Source organism: Rhododendron vialii, chromosome 7a (assembly GCF_030253575.1).
Source record: "Rhododendron vialii isolate Sample 1 chromosome 7a, ASM3025357v1".
Lineage (NCBI taxonomy): Eukaryota > Viridiplantae > Streptophyta > Magnoliopsida > Ericales > Ericaceae > Rhododendron > Rhododendron vialii.
This window is the reverse complement of record NC_080563.1, coordinates 2,595,750-2,615,000: the sequence shown is the minus strand read 5'-3', so window position 1 is coordinate 2,615,000 and position 19,251 is coordinate 2,595,750. Positions and strand designations below refer to the sequence as shown.

The 19,251-nt window shown below is 39.5% G+C and overlaps 3 protein-coding genes and 1 pseudogene across 3 annotated transcripts in view; 3 read left to right on the top strand and 1 right to left on the bottom strand.

Moving 5' to 3' along the window:
* The window catches only part of LOC131331920 (mitochondrial metalloendopeptidase OMA1-like), a 6,759-nt gene extending 1,940 nt beyond the window's left edge, over positions 1–4,819 (top strand). The window contains exons 4-6 of the mRNA XM_058365886.1: positions 1–181; positions 4,470–4,535; positions 4,703–4,819. The exon at positions 1–181 is cut by the window's left edge and continues 21 nt beyond it. Coding sequence (XP_058221869.1) covers positions 1–181; positions 4,470–4,535; positions 4,703–4,819 — 364 coding nt within the window. The remainder of the gene's footprint in view (positions 182–4,469; positions 4,536–4,702) is intronic.
* LOC131333535 (mitochondrial metalloendopeptidase OMA1-like) lies at positions 4,776–7,656 on the top strand. Its single transcript, XM_058368098.1, has 3 exons — positions 4,776–5,786; positions 5,922–6,067; positions 7,379–7,656. The coding sequence occupies exons 1-3, from the start codon at positions 4,956–4,958 to the stop codon at positions 7,614–7,616; spliced, it is 1,215 nt and encodes a 404-aa protein (XP_058224081.1). The 5' UTR covers positions 4,776–4,955; the 3' UTR covers positions 7,617–7,656.
* A 3,435-nt stretch (positions 7,657–11,091) lies between these two features.
* Positions 11,092–11,792, top strand: LOC131331919 (probable polyol transporter 4; annotated as a pseudogene).
* A 1,089-nt stretch (positions 11,793–12,881) lies between these two features.
* Positions 12,882–17,423, bottom strand: LOC131331968 (protein RTF1 homolog). The gene is made up of 2 exons (XM_058365949.1): positions 15,791–17,423; positions 12,882–15,105 (listed from the first exon to the last, which is right to left on the bottom strand). The coding sequence occupies exons 1-2, from the start codon at positions 15,807–15,809 to the stop codon at positions 13,118–13,120; spliced, it is 2,007 nt and encodes a 668-aa protein (XP_058221932.1). The 5' UTR covers positions 15,810–17,423; the 3' UTR covers positions 12,882–13,117.
* Between the last annotated feature and the right edge of the window lie 1,828 nt (positions 17,424–19,251).

Sequence of the window (19,251 nt, the reverse complement as noted above, 5' to 3'; positions counted from 1 at the left end):
CATAGGGATGATGTTAATGGCTTCAGTCGGGTATGACCCTCGAGTGGCACCAGGAGTTGAGTTGAAGATTGATGACAGCGACCATCACAATGTATTCTCAACTCATCCATGCGGACGTAAGAGAGCAAAGAAGCTGGAAAATGCTGAAGTGATGGATCAAGCAATGGCCATATACAAGGATGTAAAAAGTGGTTTGGGGTCAAAAGTTTTGTTTAAAAACCCCATTATTTTCTTTATTTTTTTAATCTACAATTTCATCACTTAATTTATTCTCCTAGTCATTCTTTGAAAATATTTTAAGGGCGCTGCTATTTGCGGCCCTTTATTTTCTCCCATAGCCCATTAAAAATTTTCAATTATACTCGACAGTTAGTTACCGAAATTGAGATATATTTTCAACCTCCAATTACCGAAATGTAATATTTTTTTTAACAGCTATTTACCGAAAATGTATGTTCGATAGTTGTTTACCGAAAGTTGAACATATTTTCGACATGTAGTTACCGAAATATAATCTTGTTTTCAACAGCTATTTACCGAAATATTATGTATGATTTTCAACAACCATTTACCGAAATGTAGTGGGTTATGGGAGAAAATAGAGGTCTGCGAATAGCAACACCCTATTTTTACTGGTGCACAGGAAGAATAGCACTACTTAAATAATGTTTTCTTTCCATTTTATTATTCAAAGTAAACCCTCGAAAACTTGTCCATTTATAAACACACGCATTGTTTTAACATTGTAAAATGAATGTTTTATTCTCAAAAGCACCGTAGCCTTTCAATTTTTTTTTATGACAAAGGTTGATTATGTTGCTACCGATGTACAATCCGTTTATTAATTTTCTTTTTTGTTTGGCACAACATCAACTAGAGGAGCCTAATAATATAAGAAAAGGTTCAGATCAAATTATCAAGAGAATTTTTCAGTGCCGGGTGGGTACCACGTCACCCGGTTGATGTGGTGCCCGAGCGGACACATCCAAGCTGTCCAAAAGTGTATTAGACGGTCCAGATTAAAACACTCTCTTTTCTCTTTCTCTCTCCAAATCCGAGCCGTCCAAAACCGAAATGGACGACCCGAATGCACCGAGCAGGCACCACGTGGTACCTGCTTGGCACTGAAAAATTTCTCAATTATCAGGCACTCTCTTTAAACCTCTCTCTCCCTATACTTTTTAGCGATGATGGTGTTCAATAGAAACTACTCCACCAAGCATCGCTTTTAAGATTCTTCACACACAAATAATTAATGACCCCGCAACACTATATATTGTAGGATATTGATTTTTTACGTACTCATATTTTTTTCTCATTTCACATCAACAATTACTTGAACATTGGTGATTGATAGTACTATTTTAGTTTATAATTAAGAGATCCAACGTAGTGATTTAAGGAGTTTTTAAATATCCATCCTTATATTTCATCCCACGTAAGTATTCATCCCGGCCATTTTGAACGGTTATGTTTTCATCATTTTCACTTGTGAAATACCTTATCTACCCTTATTTGGTGATACATATAAATATGCATAAATATTATTGGCTAATTAAGTGGCATGTAATTAGGAGTTATGTAAATATAATTTCCTAATTAAGTGAAATTTGATTGGTGATTTGAAAAGGAAGGAGATAAATTCAAATCTTTGTTATCTTTTTTTCAATGTAAATCACTCTCTCTCTTTAATTTCTTGAATTTTTCACCATGATTTATCGATTCAATCTAAACAATTACGATTTAATGAATACACTTACAATTACGATTTAATGAATACACCATGATTTATTTAAAAAATACAAATCCTAACCATGATTTCATGAACTATGAATAAAAATAAACCATGAAATACACAAATAAACCATGAAATCCATAAATAAACCGTGAAATACATGAATAAAAATAATTCATGAATATACAAACCATGACTAAAAATAACCATGAAATACATAAATGAACCATGAAATCGTAAACAAATAAATAATGAAATATACAAATAAACCGTGAAATCCATAAATAAACCATGAAATACATGAATAAACCATGGTCCGTGCATCTCCCGACACCATCCTCAACGCCAATCCAACCGTTGGTTAGACTCTCCAGCCGTGGAACTCGTCGGGAATCCACTGCACTTCTTGTACTTGGAGGCGGTCACACACATCTAACGACACGACGGGCATGAAGAATAAGATCCCAGCCATGTGTCGATGCAAGCCACGTAGAATCCATGGCTGCACTATGGCAATGCTCGGATTTTGTCTCCTGCAACGAACTTCGTCAAGAAAATGGCGCAGTTGGAGAATTTACCGGTGTGTTCGATGGCATTCTAAGTGAGCTTGGGGAGAGAATTGAGAATTTTCTTCTTGAGGCCTTTTGTTTGCCGGCGGCAGCAGAGTAGGTGAGCGGGTGGCGGCTCTGTCAGAGATTATGGCACACAAGAGGGCGGCGAGGATGACGACGAAGTCTTGGTCCTGCCGACACAGATTAATGGTTTTGGATTCCCGGTGAGGATGACGAGGCAGATTAATGGTTTTGGAAGGTTGGGTTGGGGGGATTAAATGGTTTGGATGTTAGATGAAAAATGGATATGGAAGTGCCCGGAAATTTCGGGATTGAGAGAAAATTGAGCTCCAATTTTATCGCGGGGATGAGAGAATTAATTTTTGGTCCCCTTTTTCGGTTGCGATATATATATCTATATATAAAGATAATATATATATAAAATAAGGACAATCTTGGTAATATGAAAAACTGAGGATGAAATCATAAGTGCAAAAAAAACGCCGGATGAAAACTTACGAATAGTGGCACCCGAGGATGATTCTTTAAGTCTTCCGTGATTTAAAGTGTGGAAAAACCATCAGTTATGGTATTAACTTCGTTTTAATGTCAAAATTAGGTATATCTACATCTAAAGCAATTGTATATAAATAGAAAAACCCTAAGTTATACTGTATTAACTTTGTTTAACGTTACAATGAGGTAAATCGTTTCTGAATCTACAATTAATTAATACCCACCAAAGATATTTTCAGTATTAACAAATGTTCTTAGCTTGCCCTTAACAGATATTAATTATCAAAACACGTCCTGGGCCGTCATTTTTCCTTATAATCCCAAACTTGGTTTCGGACCCAGTTATTCTGGGCTTGTCCTATCTAGTGCCAGCCTAAAAAGAGTGTCAGGCCCACTTTAAAGCCCACGGGTCAACTGGGATGCAAAACGTGGGCTCCAAAACACTGTTTGTTAATAATAATGGAAAATGACGGTCAAAGACGTGTTTTGATAATTAATATCTATTAAAAACATTTTCAGCATTAAAAAATGTTCTCAGTATGTTCTTTGCGAGTATTAATTATCAAAATACGTCCTCATTTTCCCTAATAATAATGCGGCCCTAACAAAAGGATTGCACTAAAGGAATAATTATTTGGTGGACCTGGGGCACCGCCACATTCTGCCCCAACACCCTTCTCCACCACACATTTGTGCAGGGTCTATACATTTACGTCAAACTAATCTCTATAGTTCCTTCCACACAACGTTTATTTGTGGGGATGCAATGATTGCAAGAATTGCTAATTAACAAAGAGAATTGAACCTCAAACATTAGGAGATAGCAAACACCTTAAACCAGGGCCAAGACCGCTACCCTTGGATTTTCTTTATGTATTTCTAAGCAATAAGTTAAATTCAGAAAAAACATATAACTTAATTTCAGAGTTCACAAATATGTTAAACTAGTTCGGAAATAGTGTAAAATCATGAACACATCCTGCAAATATATTAGATAAATAGAATCCAAAAAATAGCCTGCGAGTAGGGGGGCTTCAAGAAAATGAACCCAACCGTTAAACAGGTCCGATTCGGACCGAACCATCCTTTTTTTTTTCTTTTTTCTTTTTGGGTCCGATTCTGTAGTTTATTAGTCTGGTTATGGTTCTAAAAAAAAATAAGAACCATTAATTTTAGTTCAGTTACTAGTTATCAACTTAAGAACCGTGATTATAACTGTACACCGAACCGTTTTACTATATATCTATGAATATATTTTATTATATATTTTAATTTGATAAGTTAAATTTTTTTCTTGGTAAGTTAACCTATTTAGAAGAGAAATCTCATTTGTTAGGAAATTCTGTAATATACTACTGTGTTTATGGAAACTCGAATCATTAAGTATTCAATTTCATTATTTTCCTACTCCATTACTTTTCCAATTGAGTTCGGAATCTTTTATAATTAGTTTACGAGTTGTTTGCTGCTTTAAATTCTCAATTATTTTATAAATTCATGCGTTTTTGAAAAAATGGTTAGATACTAATTGGATAGATCCGGAACAGAACCAAAATCAGACCGATTTTGCAGTTTGGTTCTGGTCAGGTGCCATACACATATTGGTTAGGTTTTGGTTCTCAATTTCTTGGAATCGTTTGGAATGATTCGATTACTATTTTTTTTAGAGAACCGGAGCAATCCGGACCGTGTACACTACCCGTGAGACTGATGAAAGGCACCATGTCACACTGGTGGGTTTGCCGCCTCATCGGAAAATAATTTGCCCTATATATCCACCACTAGACTTAGATTTCGATATCTTTTTTGCCAAGAAACCCAAAATGAACCATCCAATTACCATGCAGGCATGCACAAGTAAAACACACCCATTTCATTAATTTTCATTGATGAACCCTAGGCCTCCATTGATGAAGCACAAGCGATTACATTTTCATCAGATATAGAATGTAAGCACAAGCGATTACATTCTCGTCTCATGTCGAACACTATGTTCGAACAAGATCGCATCTCATGATCAGGGCAAACTTCAGAAGGTTATTGCCCGATTTGGTTTGCAAGGTATTAGTCTATCGTTAGCCCAGAAAAACCATAAACTCCCTTCCAATCTAAGCACATACGTAAGGAACAAAGCCCACATTTTTTCTTCAGTCATGTGTTTGTTTGGTGCAAAGACCATGAGTTCCAGATTCCTCCTTGATGCCGGAAGGAGATTTTTCCACGGAAACAGATTCCAACCTCAACTATACAGTAAGGAAACTGGACTCGTAATTCACCAAACGCAGCGCGCAGTTGCTAGACTTCAAAGGGGTCTCGTAATCCGCCAAACGCAGCGCGCACTTGTTAGATTTAAAAGGGATCCTTGGGGAATCATGCTACGCAACCCCAAACTTGTCGTGATTGGCTCATGCGTGTTGATCGCCCTCCTCTTCGGTAGGATGGAGAGGATTCCGATCTCTGGGCGGTTTCATATAGTTCTGTCATGCAAAACGGTGGAGAGAAAGTTGGGAGAATGGACGTTTAAGGGGCAGGAAGAGGAACACCGACGGAAAATCCTCCCGCCAAACAGCCCTCAAAGCATTCGAGTGCAGCGGATTCTGAGGGAGATTGTTCAAGGAATGCAGAGCGGGTTGAGACTGGAGAAAGACAGCAGCGTCAGAGTGCATGAACTCAAGAACCCCGCGGAATTGACGCCTGGGGGTACAAGTAGAAAAGAGGAGCCTTTGGAAGCGGAATCGTATAGTACTGGAAATGAGTTGGTCTGTCATAAGCCTAAGGAGGCAGGGATTCAGAAGAGGGCGAGGAGATTCGGTTGGAGATTCGCTACTAGGCATTTGGATGGTTTGAACTGGGAAGTGATGGTGGTGGATGATCCTTATAATCCCAATGCTTGTTACATACCAAATGGTAAGATCGTATTCTTCACTGGGTTGTTTAGGAAACTTAAATCTGATGCAGAGGTTGCAGCTGTTCTTGGGCATGAGGTACGTACATTCCTTCCTAGCCGGCCACCCTTCATTTGTTTTTTTTTTTTTGTAAGAAAAAAAGAAAGAAAAGAAAACTAGAGTTACACATAGAGTGAGAAATTAACTAGGAATCTTGCACGTACGTACCTGCAGGTTGGGCACGGAATAGCTCGGCATATCGCAGAAGGTTATTTCAGGTTTTTGTGGGTTATCATTTTGCTGATCCTCTGTCCACCGGATCCTAAATCTAAGCCTGAATACCACCCAATCAACATGTTCTTAGCCTTCATCTCCAGGAGGTAAAGATCATGGATCCCCTAGTCTACATACGATGCGTTCATTTGTTGTTCATTTTTTGAGTTGAATGATTGAGTGAACTCCTATTTATTGGTCATCTATAAGACTATATGATTTTGGCTACGCTATGATAATATATATTATTTCGGGTTAGTTTTATTCGGGGTTATTTCTTGTTTCACCCAAAAAACGGTAACTATATTTGAGTACTATATTTTAGGTACCATGTGATGTGTCACCAAAGTATTAATAGAATATTATTCATTAGTCATATAATGAAGAACATTTTATTAATACTTTGATGACACGTCACATGACCGGTATCCAAAATATAGTATAGTTTTTCGAATAAACCTGGTAGTGGAAGACAACTTTCTAGGAATAGACAGGAGACAGGGGTAATAGAGTCAAAAAAGGTCATCACATGCATAATCCAACTCCGACATAATTGTTATCAACTGTGGTACTAAGACCAAAAAATGCTTCTACAATTCAAGCAAAAGTTTCTGCATATACAAATCGGTGGGAAATTGACGTCCTTGACTTAATAAGTTAAGGGCGTCTTTATACGAAGATTCGTGTAGAAAAGACATATATTTATAATCTCATATAATATGTAATTTCATAAAATTAATAGTGAGCAATTAATATTACAGAGGTTGCCTTATTTACGAAGGGTCCATAAAAGAGGTTTCTGCGTCGCCCCATCTTGCAGTTCGTATCGGTAATCGATGGTCCAAATTTTAAATAAACTATTCACGCAAATAGTTTAACTAAAATATGGACCACCTAAAACACTTTTGAACGAGTGAGATTGTTTGCCTCCGTAAAAACCTTCTTTACGGAGCCTCCGGAAAGAAGTTTTTCTCAATATTACGATATAAAAGTGTACCTTATGATTCCTGAAACTCCATATTCGACGTACGGATATTCAATCCCAACCCTAAGATTTTTAACAAAACACAAGGTCTGTTGTTCCTTAAACCTCATGCCCTAATCCCGATCTTGGTCACATAATCTTTCAAAATAACATGCGCTTCCACTCTCAATTCTCGTACTGTGCTCGCCCTCTCAATCATTGCTCTCGCGAATTTTACTAATTCATTATGTATTTCAAAGACGCTTTCACGCTAGTAATCGTGCTCCCGTTCACAGATGTGGACGCGAATTATGTGACTTATAACTGGAAAAACAAATAGGCCCAGAGTGGATAAGAGACAAGTTGCCCCCATTAGTTTTTGCTTGGTAAGATGAGTTGTTTTTTGCTTTTGGAATTGTTTTTTAATTTTTGCTTTTTTCTTGTTTTTGGGTAGGAGAGAAATGGAAGCAGACTACATAGGAATGATGTTAATGGCATCAGCAGGGTATGACCCTCGACTGGCACCAGGAGTTGAGCTGAAGATCGATGATGGAGGCCGTCACAATGCACTCTCAACCCATCCATGCGGACGTAAGAGAGCAGAGAAGCTGCAAAAGGCTAAAGTGATGGATCGAGCAATGGCCATATACAGGGAAGTAACAAGTGGCCTGGGGGTCCCAAGTTTAATTTAAAACCCCTTATTTTCCCTAATTTATCATCATCTAGAATTGCCTCATTCAATTATATATGTTTTATTTCCATTTTCTTTAAAGAAAACCCTCAGACAGTTGTTTCTATTTAAACACAAAATGTTCTATTCTCACAATCAGAGTAGATCGAAGCCGTTCAATTTTTCAAGACAAATGTGTGATGATGTTGCTACTGATGTACAACCCACTCTTTTTTTGCATGACATCTAATTGAGGAGCCTAACTTAATATACTATACCACGAACCGTAGCATGTATTGGCGCCACAATCTGGACTTATTCCTTGAGTTTGTCCAAAGTGAGACTGTCTAGCCCCCTGTCGAGGTTTTTGACAAAGATAATACACTCCGCGCGATACGTAAGAAAAGGCTAGAGCAGCGTGGAATGGAGAGCCGTTGGGCTGTTGAGAGTGCGACGAAGGTTCACGCTGCTGTTGCTGCTCGTCTACAAAGCTAGCTTGCTTGGAGTGTGTACTCGTTCACAAATGGTTGCTCGTGCCCATGATGGATCTCAGCATAATCGGCTGAGGAAGGTACTCTTCTGAGCTTTTTTCGTGTTCGTTGATCTACGCTTCATTTTGCTCTTATGGACCGATGATTCTTTTTCCCTCGCCATGGTGTTACAAGCGTGGCATTGAGGAAAGCTCCAGTCGTGACGACTAATTCTCCCGCTTGCATAACGGGATCGGCACAAAGCCGTGCCGGTAAGTTTGAGGTTGTGAGTTTTGGACTTCAATGTGCATGACGCTACATGTCTTGCGCTGTTGCATCTCTGTTTTTTTCTTCTCTAGGTAACCGGCGACTTAAGGGTAGCGATGATGACGACGACGTTCCCATTCTTCAAATGCATGAGGAGAAATAAATCTCATCCTGTAATAATTTCTGATGACAGTGAGGATTTCGCTGAGGTTTCGACGAGCGCGGCTCAGGGCCGCGAGGGCAATGTAAGTAGTGAGATGGAAGATGCGGAGATCTATGAGTTGTCTTCCGGAGGCTACCCTGATTTGGGAAACTTCAACATATGTTTTCTTATATTCAGTTCAATGTCAGTGCATTGTAGCCTTTACATTATAGGTAGGCGAAAACCGATATGCTTGGTAGACATATATTTCACAATTACAAAAGAAAAATGCTGATGTTGACTTCCAAACCAAATTAGTAGGGGCGAGTATGGTCCGGATTGGTTCGATTTTATAATAAACCAAGAACCAAATCAATACTTACGGATTGTGAATTTGAAAAACCAAATCAATTCATAGAATGCATAGAACCAAACCATAAAAAAAAAACTGTTTGGTTTATTAGGTTTTGAACCACGGTTCGCATGAAACTAAGATATCTATCTTCATAAACTATTTAAATTAGTACTGGGAGATATTAAATCAATCATTATTAGTATAAAAACCAATTCTTTTCCTATGTAAAGAAAAAAACTAATTAAGAAAAAAAAATAGTGTCTAACAAAGAGTGCATATTATTGACCGGGAAAGAAAGATATGGATGCAATTTGCAAATATATGTTTATTATGTTAGGTTTAGATAAAATAGGAATATAGTTTCAACATACAAATTTTATTTGGTGTATCTAAATCGTGTATATATCAATATATATACATACATTCACACATACATACATATGGTTCGAATTGGAACCCGAACCGTTAACACAAATCCATAGACCAAACCATTGAACACGGTTCAAAAAAATTTAAATCGGAGCCAAACCACACTTCTAAAAAACCCCAAACCAAACTATGTGGTTCGGATTGGTTTGGACTGGATTCGCGGATTGACAGTTTTTTTCTCACCCCTATAAATTAGGGTTAACTGAATCACTCCCTTCAACAGCTTGGATGCAAAAGATAAATGGGTAAAATAGTAATTTTGGATAAATAAAAAAAATAAAGGGAGAATTGGTGATGCGTTTCCATTTGGTGGGAGGGTTTCCATATATGGAGAATGAAAGTTGGAGTCTCCAATTTGGAAACGTCAAATAGAGTTGGGTTGAAGTGTCATGATTCTCTAAAATGGAGTTTTGGTTCTTCAAAATGATGTTGTGGAGATGGGCTGGAGACTCATACATGTTTTATTGGCAATGAACACTTGTTTGTGGCGAAGACATCCAAAAATTGAAACTAAAGCTTGCTATTTTGTTTAAATTCGAATTGTCTTACGAGTGTCCCGAGAGTGTCTGGAGCATTTTTCAAAGTATCCATAGAATGTCCGAATGAAAAGTGTTAAGAAAAAATAGTACACTTTGGATTGGGTGTTTGACATTTGTCTGGAGAGTGTTGGTGTCCGACAATTGTCTGGCGAAGTGTCCGTGCTTTGTAGGTTATGATTCATCCTTCCACCTCTCTGGCACATGCATTTGAGTCCTATAAAGCTATATAGTCCCATTCCATCAGATCCATATCAGTCCATGGAGGCTATAGTTTCCACACAAGGGTAACTTTGCAGTGACATTAACATCTTGGAGTATTAATTTACTCTTCAACAGGACCTCCTTAATGGGTGCGATGTCATGAAATCCTTTCCAAATAAATTACTTGATCTTACTACCTTCAGTAGGGAGAGCCCAACAAATATTCGTAAAGCTTCTTATGATTATCACTGATCCTTGAGTTGCCATTTCCTCCCTTAATAGCTAGTATTATGCTTCAACTTGAGGCCAATTCACAAACAGATTTGGGAGTTTAGTCCCGATCAGGGATGAAATGCCATCTGAGTTTTATCACAACCGTCCGACATTGGAAGTGCCTGTGCCATGGCCTCCATCCAACTCCAACTGATAAGATTTTCCTATGTTCTATAATACGTTAATACTCCTCCAAATCCAAGAGGGGTTTGAAGCTTTGAGCCCAGCTTAGCATTAAGAAAATAATCTTGTGGGAAATATTTAGCCTTCCAAAGTCCAAACCATCACCATCAGTTTCCATCCGTCCCCAAGTCGCTCCACGCCAGATTGAATATTAATGCGGTATTGAGGTCTTTACATACGAATCAGGAATTTCAAACATGATATCACATAAGAAGGGAGGGAGTTTAACGCACTTTCTTTACCCGGCCGCTTTTTAGATCTTCCCATTTCAGCTAGAAAACATGCCAACACGGATAATTACCTGAATAAGCATTAATCCTTGTAGTACCCAAACTATCAAAGATCTCGTTCCTAGCTTCCATGGGAATGTTCTTGCTGTAGAATAGAGCTGAGTTTCAGAAGTTCACCATGTGACCATTAAATTTTATTTAGGTGAATCTAACGGGTTCAAATATCTCTTATTTCTTCCCAATTCCTGTCATAAATAAGAATACAGGTATAAACTTAATGCGTTTCACGAATATGTTTTTATGTTATTTCGTACTGCACAACTCGTTCTTTTAAGAGATCATTTTCCATTATTAGAGATTACACGTGCAACATACTTCCAAGCACTTTGGTAACACTGTTTCTTTCTTTTTGCCCTAGATGTTGGCGTTACGAGTGGAGCTATCATATTTATCCAGGAGGATTTACACATAACCGAGGTTCAAGAAGAAGTCCTTGTAGGAATTCTGAGCAGAATCTCATTGTTGGGGAGTTTAGCCGGGGGTAAAACATCCGACGCCATAGGTAGAATGGGATTTGCAGCCGCTCTGTTTCAAACTGGTGCGGCTATAATGGCACTTGCTCCTTCTATCATCATATAGATGGTAAGCCGTTTACTAGCGGGCATTGGTATAGGTTTTGGAGTCATGATTGTACATTGCTGAAATCTCACCTTCCATTGAAAGAGGAGCACTAACTTCCTTTCCGGAGATTTTTATAAACCTCGGAATCCTCCTTGGTTCCTTCTCGAATTATGCATTTTCAGGACTTCCTGTGCATGTAAACTGGCGTGTAATGCTTGGCGTCGGAATCCTCCCGTCGGTGTTCATTATTTTTGCACTGATAATCATCCCTGAATCCCCGCGGTGGTTGGTAATGCAGAACCGGATCGTGGAAGCAAAATCTGTTTTGTTAAAGACAATCGATAGTGAAAGAGAAGTGGAGGAGAGGCTAGCAGAAATTCAACAAGCTGCCGGTCATGCAAATGCCGAGAAGTACGAAGAAAGAGCTGTTTTGGCAGGAGTTGTCGAATCCCTCTCCCGGAGTTAAACGGATGCTTATCACTGGTTGATTTTTTACTGGAACCCTCCAAAAAATATTTTAAAAAAGATTAGCGGTTCGGATCATTTGGTGAGATCCCGATATGGGCCTCACAAAAATGTATGTGCAAGATATGTGCAAAAACATGTGTAGGAATCATTACTGGTTTCCGAGTGATGGACAGTGGCAAGGAGGTGAACTGGAGCTTGGAGATGCAGCAGAGAACCTTGTGCAGAAGCAATGACTAAGTGGAGATATCTGTGTTTGGTACCTTCAATTGGAATGGCTTGTGATTCTAAACTTGTCCAGAACAATTGAAGTGAGAATGGCTTGTGATTCTATCCCGACGATGCAGGCTTCCCCATGAAAAAAAAACATTGATTTTAGGGTTAAAGAAACCAAAAAAACAAAGGGGGCATATTATGTTTCTGTTATCCCATTACCTATTTTCTTTTTTGGTTCTTACACGTACTAAGAACATGTCCTGATATGTAAAGTTGCAGTTTTTTCCTTCTTCTAATGCGTACAATTTGTGTACTTGGGTTGCAGAATTGAGCCCTAGAACAGTTTTTTTTTTTTTTAATTGTCACCTTTGTTTAGGTTCTACTTTTCAGGAAGTTCGAAGGCATTTGGACATAATGATAATCTGTCTAATTTGAATTTTGGAATTTGGACTAAGCATGAGGTGCTTTCAAGAATGTTTGTAGAAATTTTACCTCCTATGACCATGAACAATCAAGATATTTTGATCATGATTTCAGTTTGCCGTAATTCTTGGGACCAATCTCTGGCAATAAAAGTGTGTGAGATCAAAACAATATATGCAAATTTGGAAACTTTGACGTTAAAATCATGACATAATCATCCGGTTAAGATATATATTATATACCCTGTAAATTGCAAAGATGCAGGTGAAATTGACAATCTGGAGCTATTTTCTTGTAAGTACGAAATCCAAGCAGTTGTTTACTTCATGCTTTAATAGATTTTGGCGAAACATACGTTAGTTGGAATACAAGGAAATTCATCAGTAAATTTCTCCGAAGGGATGGATATGGCGAACATGAAAAGCCGAAAGAGAAAGCACATAAAGGCCACATGCTGGAAAATAACAAGATGATAAGATAAGAACAGCTCACCGGCATGCCCATTTTTTTGTCCCAATTCAACCCCAGAAAATATTCCACACACAACTCTAAACAGTGTAAGTAGGAATTTCTGAGTTCAAATTACAGTCGCAACAATTTCAATTTACTCCTGATCTAGACAGTATAGATAGATATCAGGTTCAGGGAATTAAAAAATTACTAGTGTGAACTTGGGAAACTGGAAATGACATTCACCAGAGCAAATTGTTCAAAGCAGCCCCCTGCGTCTCTTGTAGTCGCTTACAGTAAGTGTCAATGCATGTCTCCTTCCATCGTTAACCGGGACTTGGCATCCAACCGTTGCTTCTATCCTCTGCTTTCTTGCCATGAACCCCGCTTGGACTCCTTTGGGCCCACCGAACCTCTGAAGCACCGCCAAAGAGATTGGCAGGTCGAAATCATGCAGCACATTCGACTCCGTCCCTTGATCCACCGGAGCGCGAGTGTCCACCAACTTACCAGCATCTGCTGCTGCTTCCAAGGCGGCAGCTGTGGCGGCCACACCACCTGTTGTGGTGGTAGCATCATCATCGTCATTTGTCACCACTGCCACCTCTTCTGCAGCCTCATCTGCTCCTCCTTCGTTAGCCTTCGAAACATAGTAATTCCTTGACCTAGTCCACCGCCTCGAAAACGGGTCGTACCCTGCCTCACCTGCTTTCAAACCCATATTCGCCGATTTCAGTCCGGACGCATTTTTGAAATTCTCAACCCTATTCCTTTTGTTCATTTCCGCCAGCCTTATAGCCTTAGCATCTTTCCCTTGAACTTGCCGTGACGCCTCCAGTTCCTCCAGTCTCTCCTTGATCCTCTCAGCCTCCACCTCATCATTCCTACTCTTGGCCGCCTCCATCTCCCTCCTCAGGCGGTCCTTCTCCGCCGCCACGTTCATCGGCCTCCGCGTCGCAGATTTCTTCTCCTGCAACATCTGCTTCACGGTGGCAGCCGAATAGACAAACGTGTTGGTCTTTAGTATCGCTTCCCTCTTTTCAACCACTTCCCGTTTGCTAAGCATCCGACCGCCACTCCGCTCCACCTCCCTAACCCACTGGTCAAACTCGTCCTTGATAGGAGGGGAGTCCGAAACCATAGCCATCTGCCACCTTGCAGCAGAACTCTCGTTACCCCAAATAACATTCAAATACTTGGATGTGGTTTTGTTCTCAAGCTTGTACTGTCGGTTAGGGTCCGAGGCGTCAACGTTGCGAACCATACAGAGCCTGTAGATTGGCCCCGTTTTAGATTTCCCAATTCCAACCCTCACAAAGCAGCCCACAATCAACTCGTCGAAAAAGGGCTCCATTAACCATTTAGCCAGTTTGGAACGTCGAATAGTTATCTCCTTTATATCCTCAAATTTTGGCAAGTCAGAATCTCGTGAGGTCTTTTCTTCGTCACTGTCAACCATCATTCCCCCATCCCCAGTCGACTCCTCGTCTTCACTATCAGACCCACTTTCGCTACGACTGGAGCTGCTTATACTTGTTGCTGCAGTGAAGTTTTTCCGCTTGATTGGCGACGATCCCCTTTTTCCCCTAGCTGTATCCCTCAGCTTCCGCTGAGCGTCAGGGTCCTGATGCTTCAGTCGCTTCGCTCGCAACTCATTCAAAGCGTCATCCTTGGCTGCTGCTCTGTCAGCTGACCTGGCAGAGGAGCGCAAACCACGGGAGGACGTACGACGCGGACTACTGTCTAATTTCTCCTTTTTAGGTTGGGGAGTCTTATCGTTCCGTTTTGACCTCATCTTTTCGCGCATCACTTTGTCGTCTTTCTTGGTCGCACGTTCTGACAAGATGATCTCTCTTTCAAGTTCCGTCATCTCTGCGAGCTTTTGCCTGTCGGCTTCATCCTTATAAAGATCACTCCCGATAGAGTCATCGTCGCCACTGTCACCATCACGATCAAAACCCACACCATCATCGTCGTCGTCGTCATCACCACCTTCTTCCTGGCTGCTCTGATCATCATCATCGTCATCTCTTTCGGTAGGGTCAAGCCGCTTCTTCAAAGGGACTTGAGATCCAGAGTGTTTCCTACTTGCATAAGCACGACCATCATCTGAGTCATCAGAATATGAATGATCGCGTTGCCTTCTAGCCGGAGGCGAATGCCGGTTCTTCCCCGTTCTTCCTGCTGCCTCCAGAAGCAGCTTTTCTAAGTCCGCCATGCCCTGATGGGTTAAGCTATCACACCCTCCTGGATTAGTCAAAGGTAATTATCTCAGCAATTAACCAGCACTGGAAAAGAAAAGGCAAATACATAAAAGCAGCATTTTGTTTTCCAGATTTTTGGAAACCAAAAAGAAAAACACCCAGCAAGATTACGTCTCAATCACCAGTCTCCATGGAGTTACATTCAGAGCAGCAAATTTAGTAGAATGGAAAGCTTGAGACTGTGCGTCTGCATATGCATGGGGGAGTACCAATTTTCAAAAACTTTCATATGGAGATGACATGCAGCAGTAAGATCTTGGAAAACAAAACTACAACTTTGCTTGGTCACAGTTGACAAGTTCTGATAAGCTTTAAAAACCTTCCCATATGCAAAATGCTAGGGCAGAAATTGCAAACCATTGGCCACGTCAAGAAAGAAGTTATACCCATATTCTAAGAAGCACGTGTACAGATATTGGTACAGCATGAGTGCGTCAATATGGTTAAACCCTAAAGAATGAAGGGTACGGCTAGGGTACAACTATGAAAAATGTATTTGATAATTTCGAAGCAATATGTTACACATAATGAATAGACTCCAAATAAAGGAAATAGCTGAAAGAATTTGGGTGATTAAGAATGCAATATTGAATAACAGTTTAGCGCCAAACTTAAGATACAAAACGGAATCTAATGCCATTACACTAAAGAACGTATGGACTATGGACCAAAATCGTTATTCTTCATTGTCTTCAATCATGCATAGAAAAAATAAGTCTTATCAACTTAGCTTCATCTCTACGCTGGGTGCTGGATATATGTTACGGATACGAGTACGACAAGGTTTTAGAAGTATCAGTGCTTCTGGCCAAATGAGTTTAGTTTTACTTATTAGGTTGCAAATCCTATAAAGACAAAGGAGAGCCAGAGTTCATGAAAATGAAGTCCTGCAAACAGAACCGGTGTCACAAATAGATCAATATTTGTCTTAGACAAGTTAAATATCTCCATGTAACATCCAGTAGTTGAAGTTATCCACCAACTTGCTGCAAGGTCCAATTTCCAAGATATGATGGGTTTTGCTTCCAGAGGACATTGCAATGGAGCAGAAGAAAAAGTCAAAATTCAAGAGAAGATGCATAAATGATATGTAGCAAATCTAGAGAAAGATAGGAGTTTCATCTTTTGCATTCGGTCCCCAACTTGGCATGCCTGCAGGGTCATTTACTTGTACACATGGAAAAATGAGATATGCGATCTTCAGCGACAACCAATTCTAGTTGCCGAACTGATGAACTGCACTTTCCACTTAGGAAAAAAATAGTGATAACAATCATAACACAACTCTCTCCCAGTCTCAACCTTACCTCACCTTGTGTTATTTACTTAAGGCTATCATTGGATGGCAGAAATCGTAGAGAAGAAAATGGAGGAATCAACTCATGAAGAAACTTATTGCAACTAATAAGATTCATGTGTGTATGAAATTCCATGTGGAATTTTAATGAGTGTTTAGGAATTCAATATGACGGATAATGTTTCACATTTTTTGGGCCCTCTAGCATTTTTCCCCCTCTTAAATGTCTCGTATTCCTCCAGAAAGTTGAGGTTATGGTGGCGAGTATGGCAATCAAATTCCCATTATGTGGTATTCTCATTCCGCCATGGGAAGCTGAACACGAATCACATTTTACATCCTAGAGCTCCCAAATGAGGAAATGGGAAGAACTTGAATAAGATTATCATTTCACGTCTGCAAGTCCTGTCATCCAAATACAACCTAAATGGAATGTTTTACAACCATCAATCTGGTGATATCACCACAGGATAAAAGAAATTGGTCTATAGTCCGATAAGACCTTATTTGTCTCGCAACTGCTAAAACGAAAGAGGGATTACAAGCAAAATTAGCATTTAATTGCACAAAGTTCACCTATAAACCATTATTTTTTGGAAAACCTAACTTGACCTTATCAACTCCTTTTCACCTTATCTTCATGTGTTTTTTCCCAATCTTTTGAAAGCCCACCATAAAGTCCACTCAGACTAATACAGATCTCACATTATCCAAAAAGCAAAATGCAGAGGCACCAAATAATGACCCCAAAAATAAAGTCACAAATTATGGTGTGGTAACTCTACGACTGTCAAAATCCATCAAATTTTCTTGATCATAATAAAAAGAAAAACTCAGACCCATAGCAATTTCGAATACATAGGATGATAAACGAGACTACCCCTAATTTAAACTTGTCCTGGTGGTCAAGGCTTGGGAATTTAGGTCTCAGGGCTGAGAATCCTAAGGTCTCAGGGCTGAGATTTCTCAGGTTCTATAACCGAGTTATCATAAAATAAAAATAAAAAAACTCTAACCCTAATTCTCAGTCAATTGGCGTAGGCAACACGAATCCTTCTCCTAATTCTCAGTCAATTGACGTAGGCAACATGAATCCTTCTTTAAAAAAGATACATGTCTAGTTTTTAGTTTTTACCACAGCATCTACGTCTATTCAGAAATTCCCTCACCGAGGGCCAGCCCAGGGCAGAACCCTAGAAAGAGCCCCCTAAATGTATGGCACTCCATGAATCTGCCAAAGCGTTAAATTGATTCAATCCTCGCGTGTGTGAGGAGTGTTTATTTACTAGACCCCAAACAACGATTATGTTTTAGCATCTAAATTACCCACAAAAAGCAGCAAACAATTGTGTGTGTGTGTGTGTGAGGGGGGGGGGGGGTTGTTTGTACTTGTTTGATTTATGACTTTGAGCTAAGAATGGCAATGGGGTAGACATGGGTATATCCGCACCCAATACCCGAAATACTACCCTAACCGAGTCTGCCCCGATAACCGAATGGGGAGGGGAAAGTTGTCTCATAACCGAACCGAACGGGGTAACCCGAAACCGAATGGGTAACCGGATTTAGATACAAAACCATCAAAATTTTACCCCAATCTGTATTGGAAAAAAATTGAAATGATCCCAATCAAAAACTACAGCATGCCAAACCAGTACACCCACCAAAAAACGTAGTTCATACCTGTTAAATGGAAAATCAAGGACAGAAACTCAATACCCAAAATAGGAAAAAGAAAATCAATGACAAATATCAGTCTCAGTTTTCTTAAATTAGGGCACAAGTTCATATACCTCAATCAATCTTAACAGAAAAGAAACCATCACAACATGTTCCAAACAACTTCCCTGTTTTCTTTATGCTTGAAAATATACATATTTTCTCGTTTTCGGTTGGAGAGTGAATGAGAGAATTAGATCCCTTCTATATAACAACCAAAGCAGATAGACTTACGGGAAGAGGGAGACCGACGACGAACTCGATTGGAAAAGAGGTAGAGATCGGAGAAGGAAAAGGAATTGAAACGGTGAACCCTAAAATGTGTCGACGGAAGAACTGAGATCGACGATCTTTATTCTGTAGTTCGGCAAAGTCAATCGACGCCGAGGTGGATCGGTGAAGTCGATCGTAGAAGAGGGAGCCAAAGAGAGGGAGTTGTCGTTCTCTCTTCTATGAGAGTAAGGAGCTGACAGTGAGAAACCCCATAAAATTTGAGAGCTGTTAATTCCCCAACACCCCCGCCCCCCCCCGTGTCAGGGGGGTCTGACACCGGTCCAGCCCATTTTCCCATTTTACCCATGCGCTCTCTCTCTCTCTCTCTTTCCGTATTTTCTCACTCTTATTTTATTTTTTTATAAAATTTTATTTTTTTATAAAATTGTAAATGCTAATAACTTTTTTTCACCTGTTTTTGAAAATGAAAAATTGCACTGATCCATAATGTTCTTCTATGAATTACGAAAATGAAATGAAAGTTGAGAAAATTTTAAGGATGTGGTGAATGAGAGTAAGTGTGAATATATAGGTCAAAACATACACAAGTAAATATATAGGCAACTAAATATATAGGCGCTACTGTCGAATTTGCAACGGGCTTTTCAACCAATGGTGCAATTAATTTTTTACCAACTTCAGAAGGACTTTTGAACAGCAATTAATTTTTTTCCAACTTCATACTGCCAACCGTTGCAACTTTCAACCATTCCAACTTTCAACCGTTGCAATTAATTTGTTATTTTTTTATTTAATTAATAATATTTATACTCTGTATCTTTTTCCTTTTTTATTTTTTTAAAATTATTTTCGTGTTCCGATTTTCAATCCGGTTCAATC

What these genes read in the sequence shown, in the direction of transcription:
- LOC131333535 (XM_058368098.1), top strand. Translation starts at nt 4,956, where the DNA reads ATGTGTTTGTTTGGTGCAAAGACCATGAGTTCCAGATTCCTCCTTGAT. An exon ending in CAGCTGTTCTTGGGCATGAG is followed by an intron (nt 5,787 to 5,921) that starts GTACGTACATTC and finishes ACGTACCTGCAG; the next exon opens with GTTGGGCACGGAATAGCTCG. An exon ending in TTAGCCTTCATCTCCAGGAG is followed by an intron (nt 6,068 to 7,378) that starts GTAAAGATCATG and finishes GTTTTTGGGTAG; the next exon opens with GAGAGAAATGGAAGCAGACT.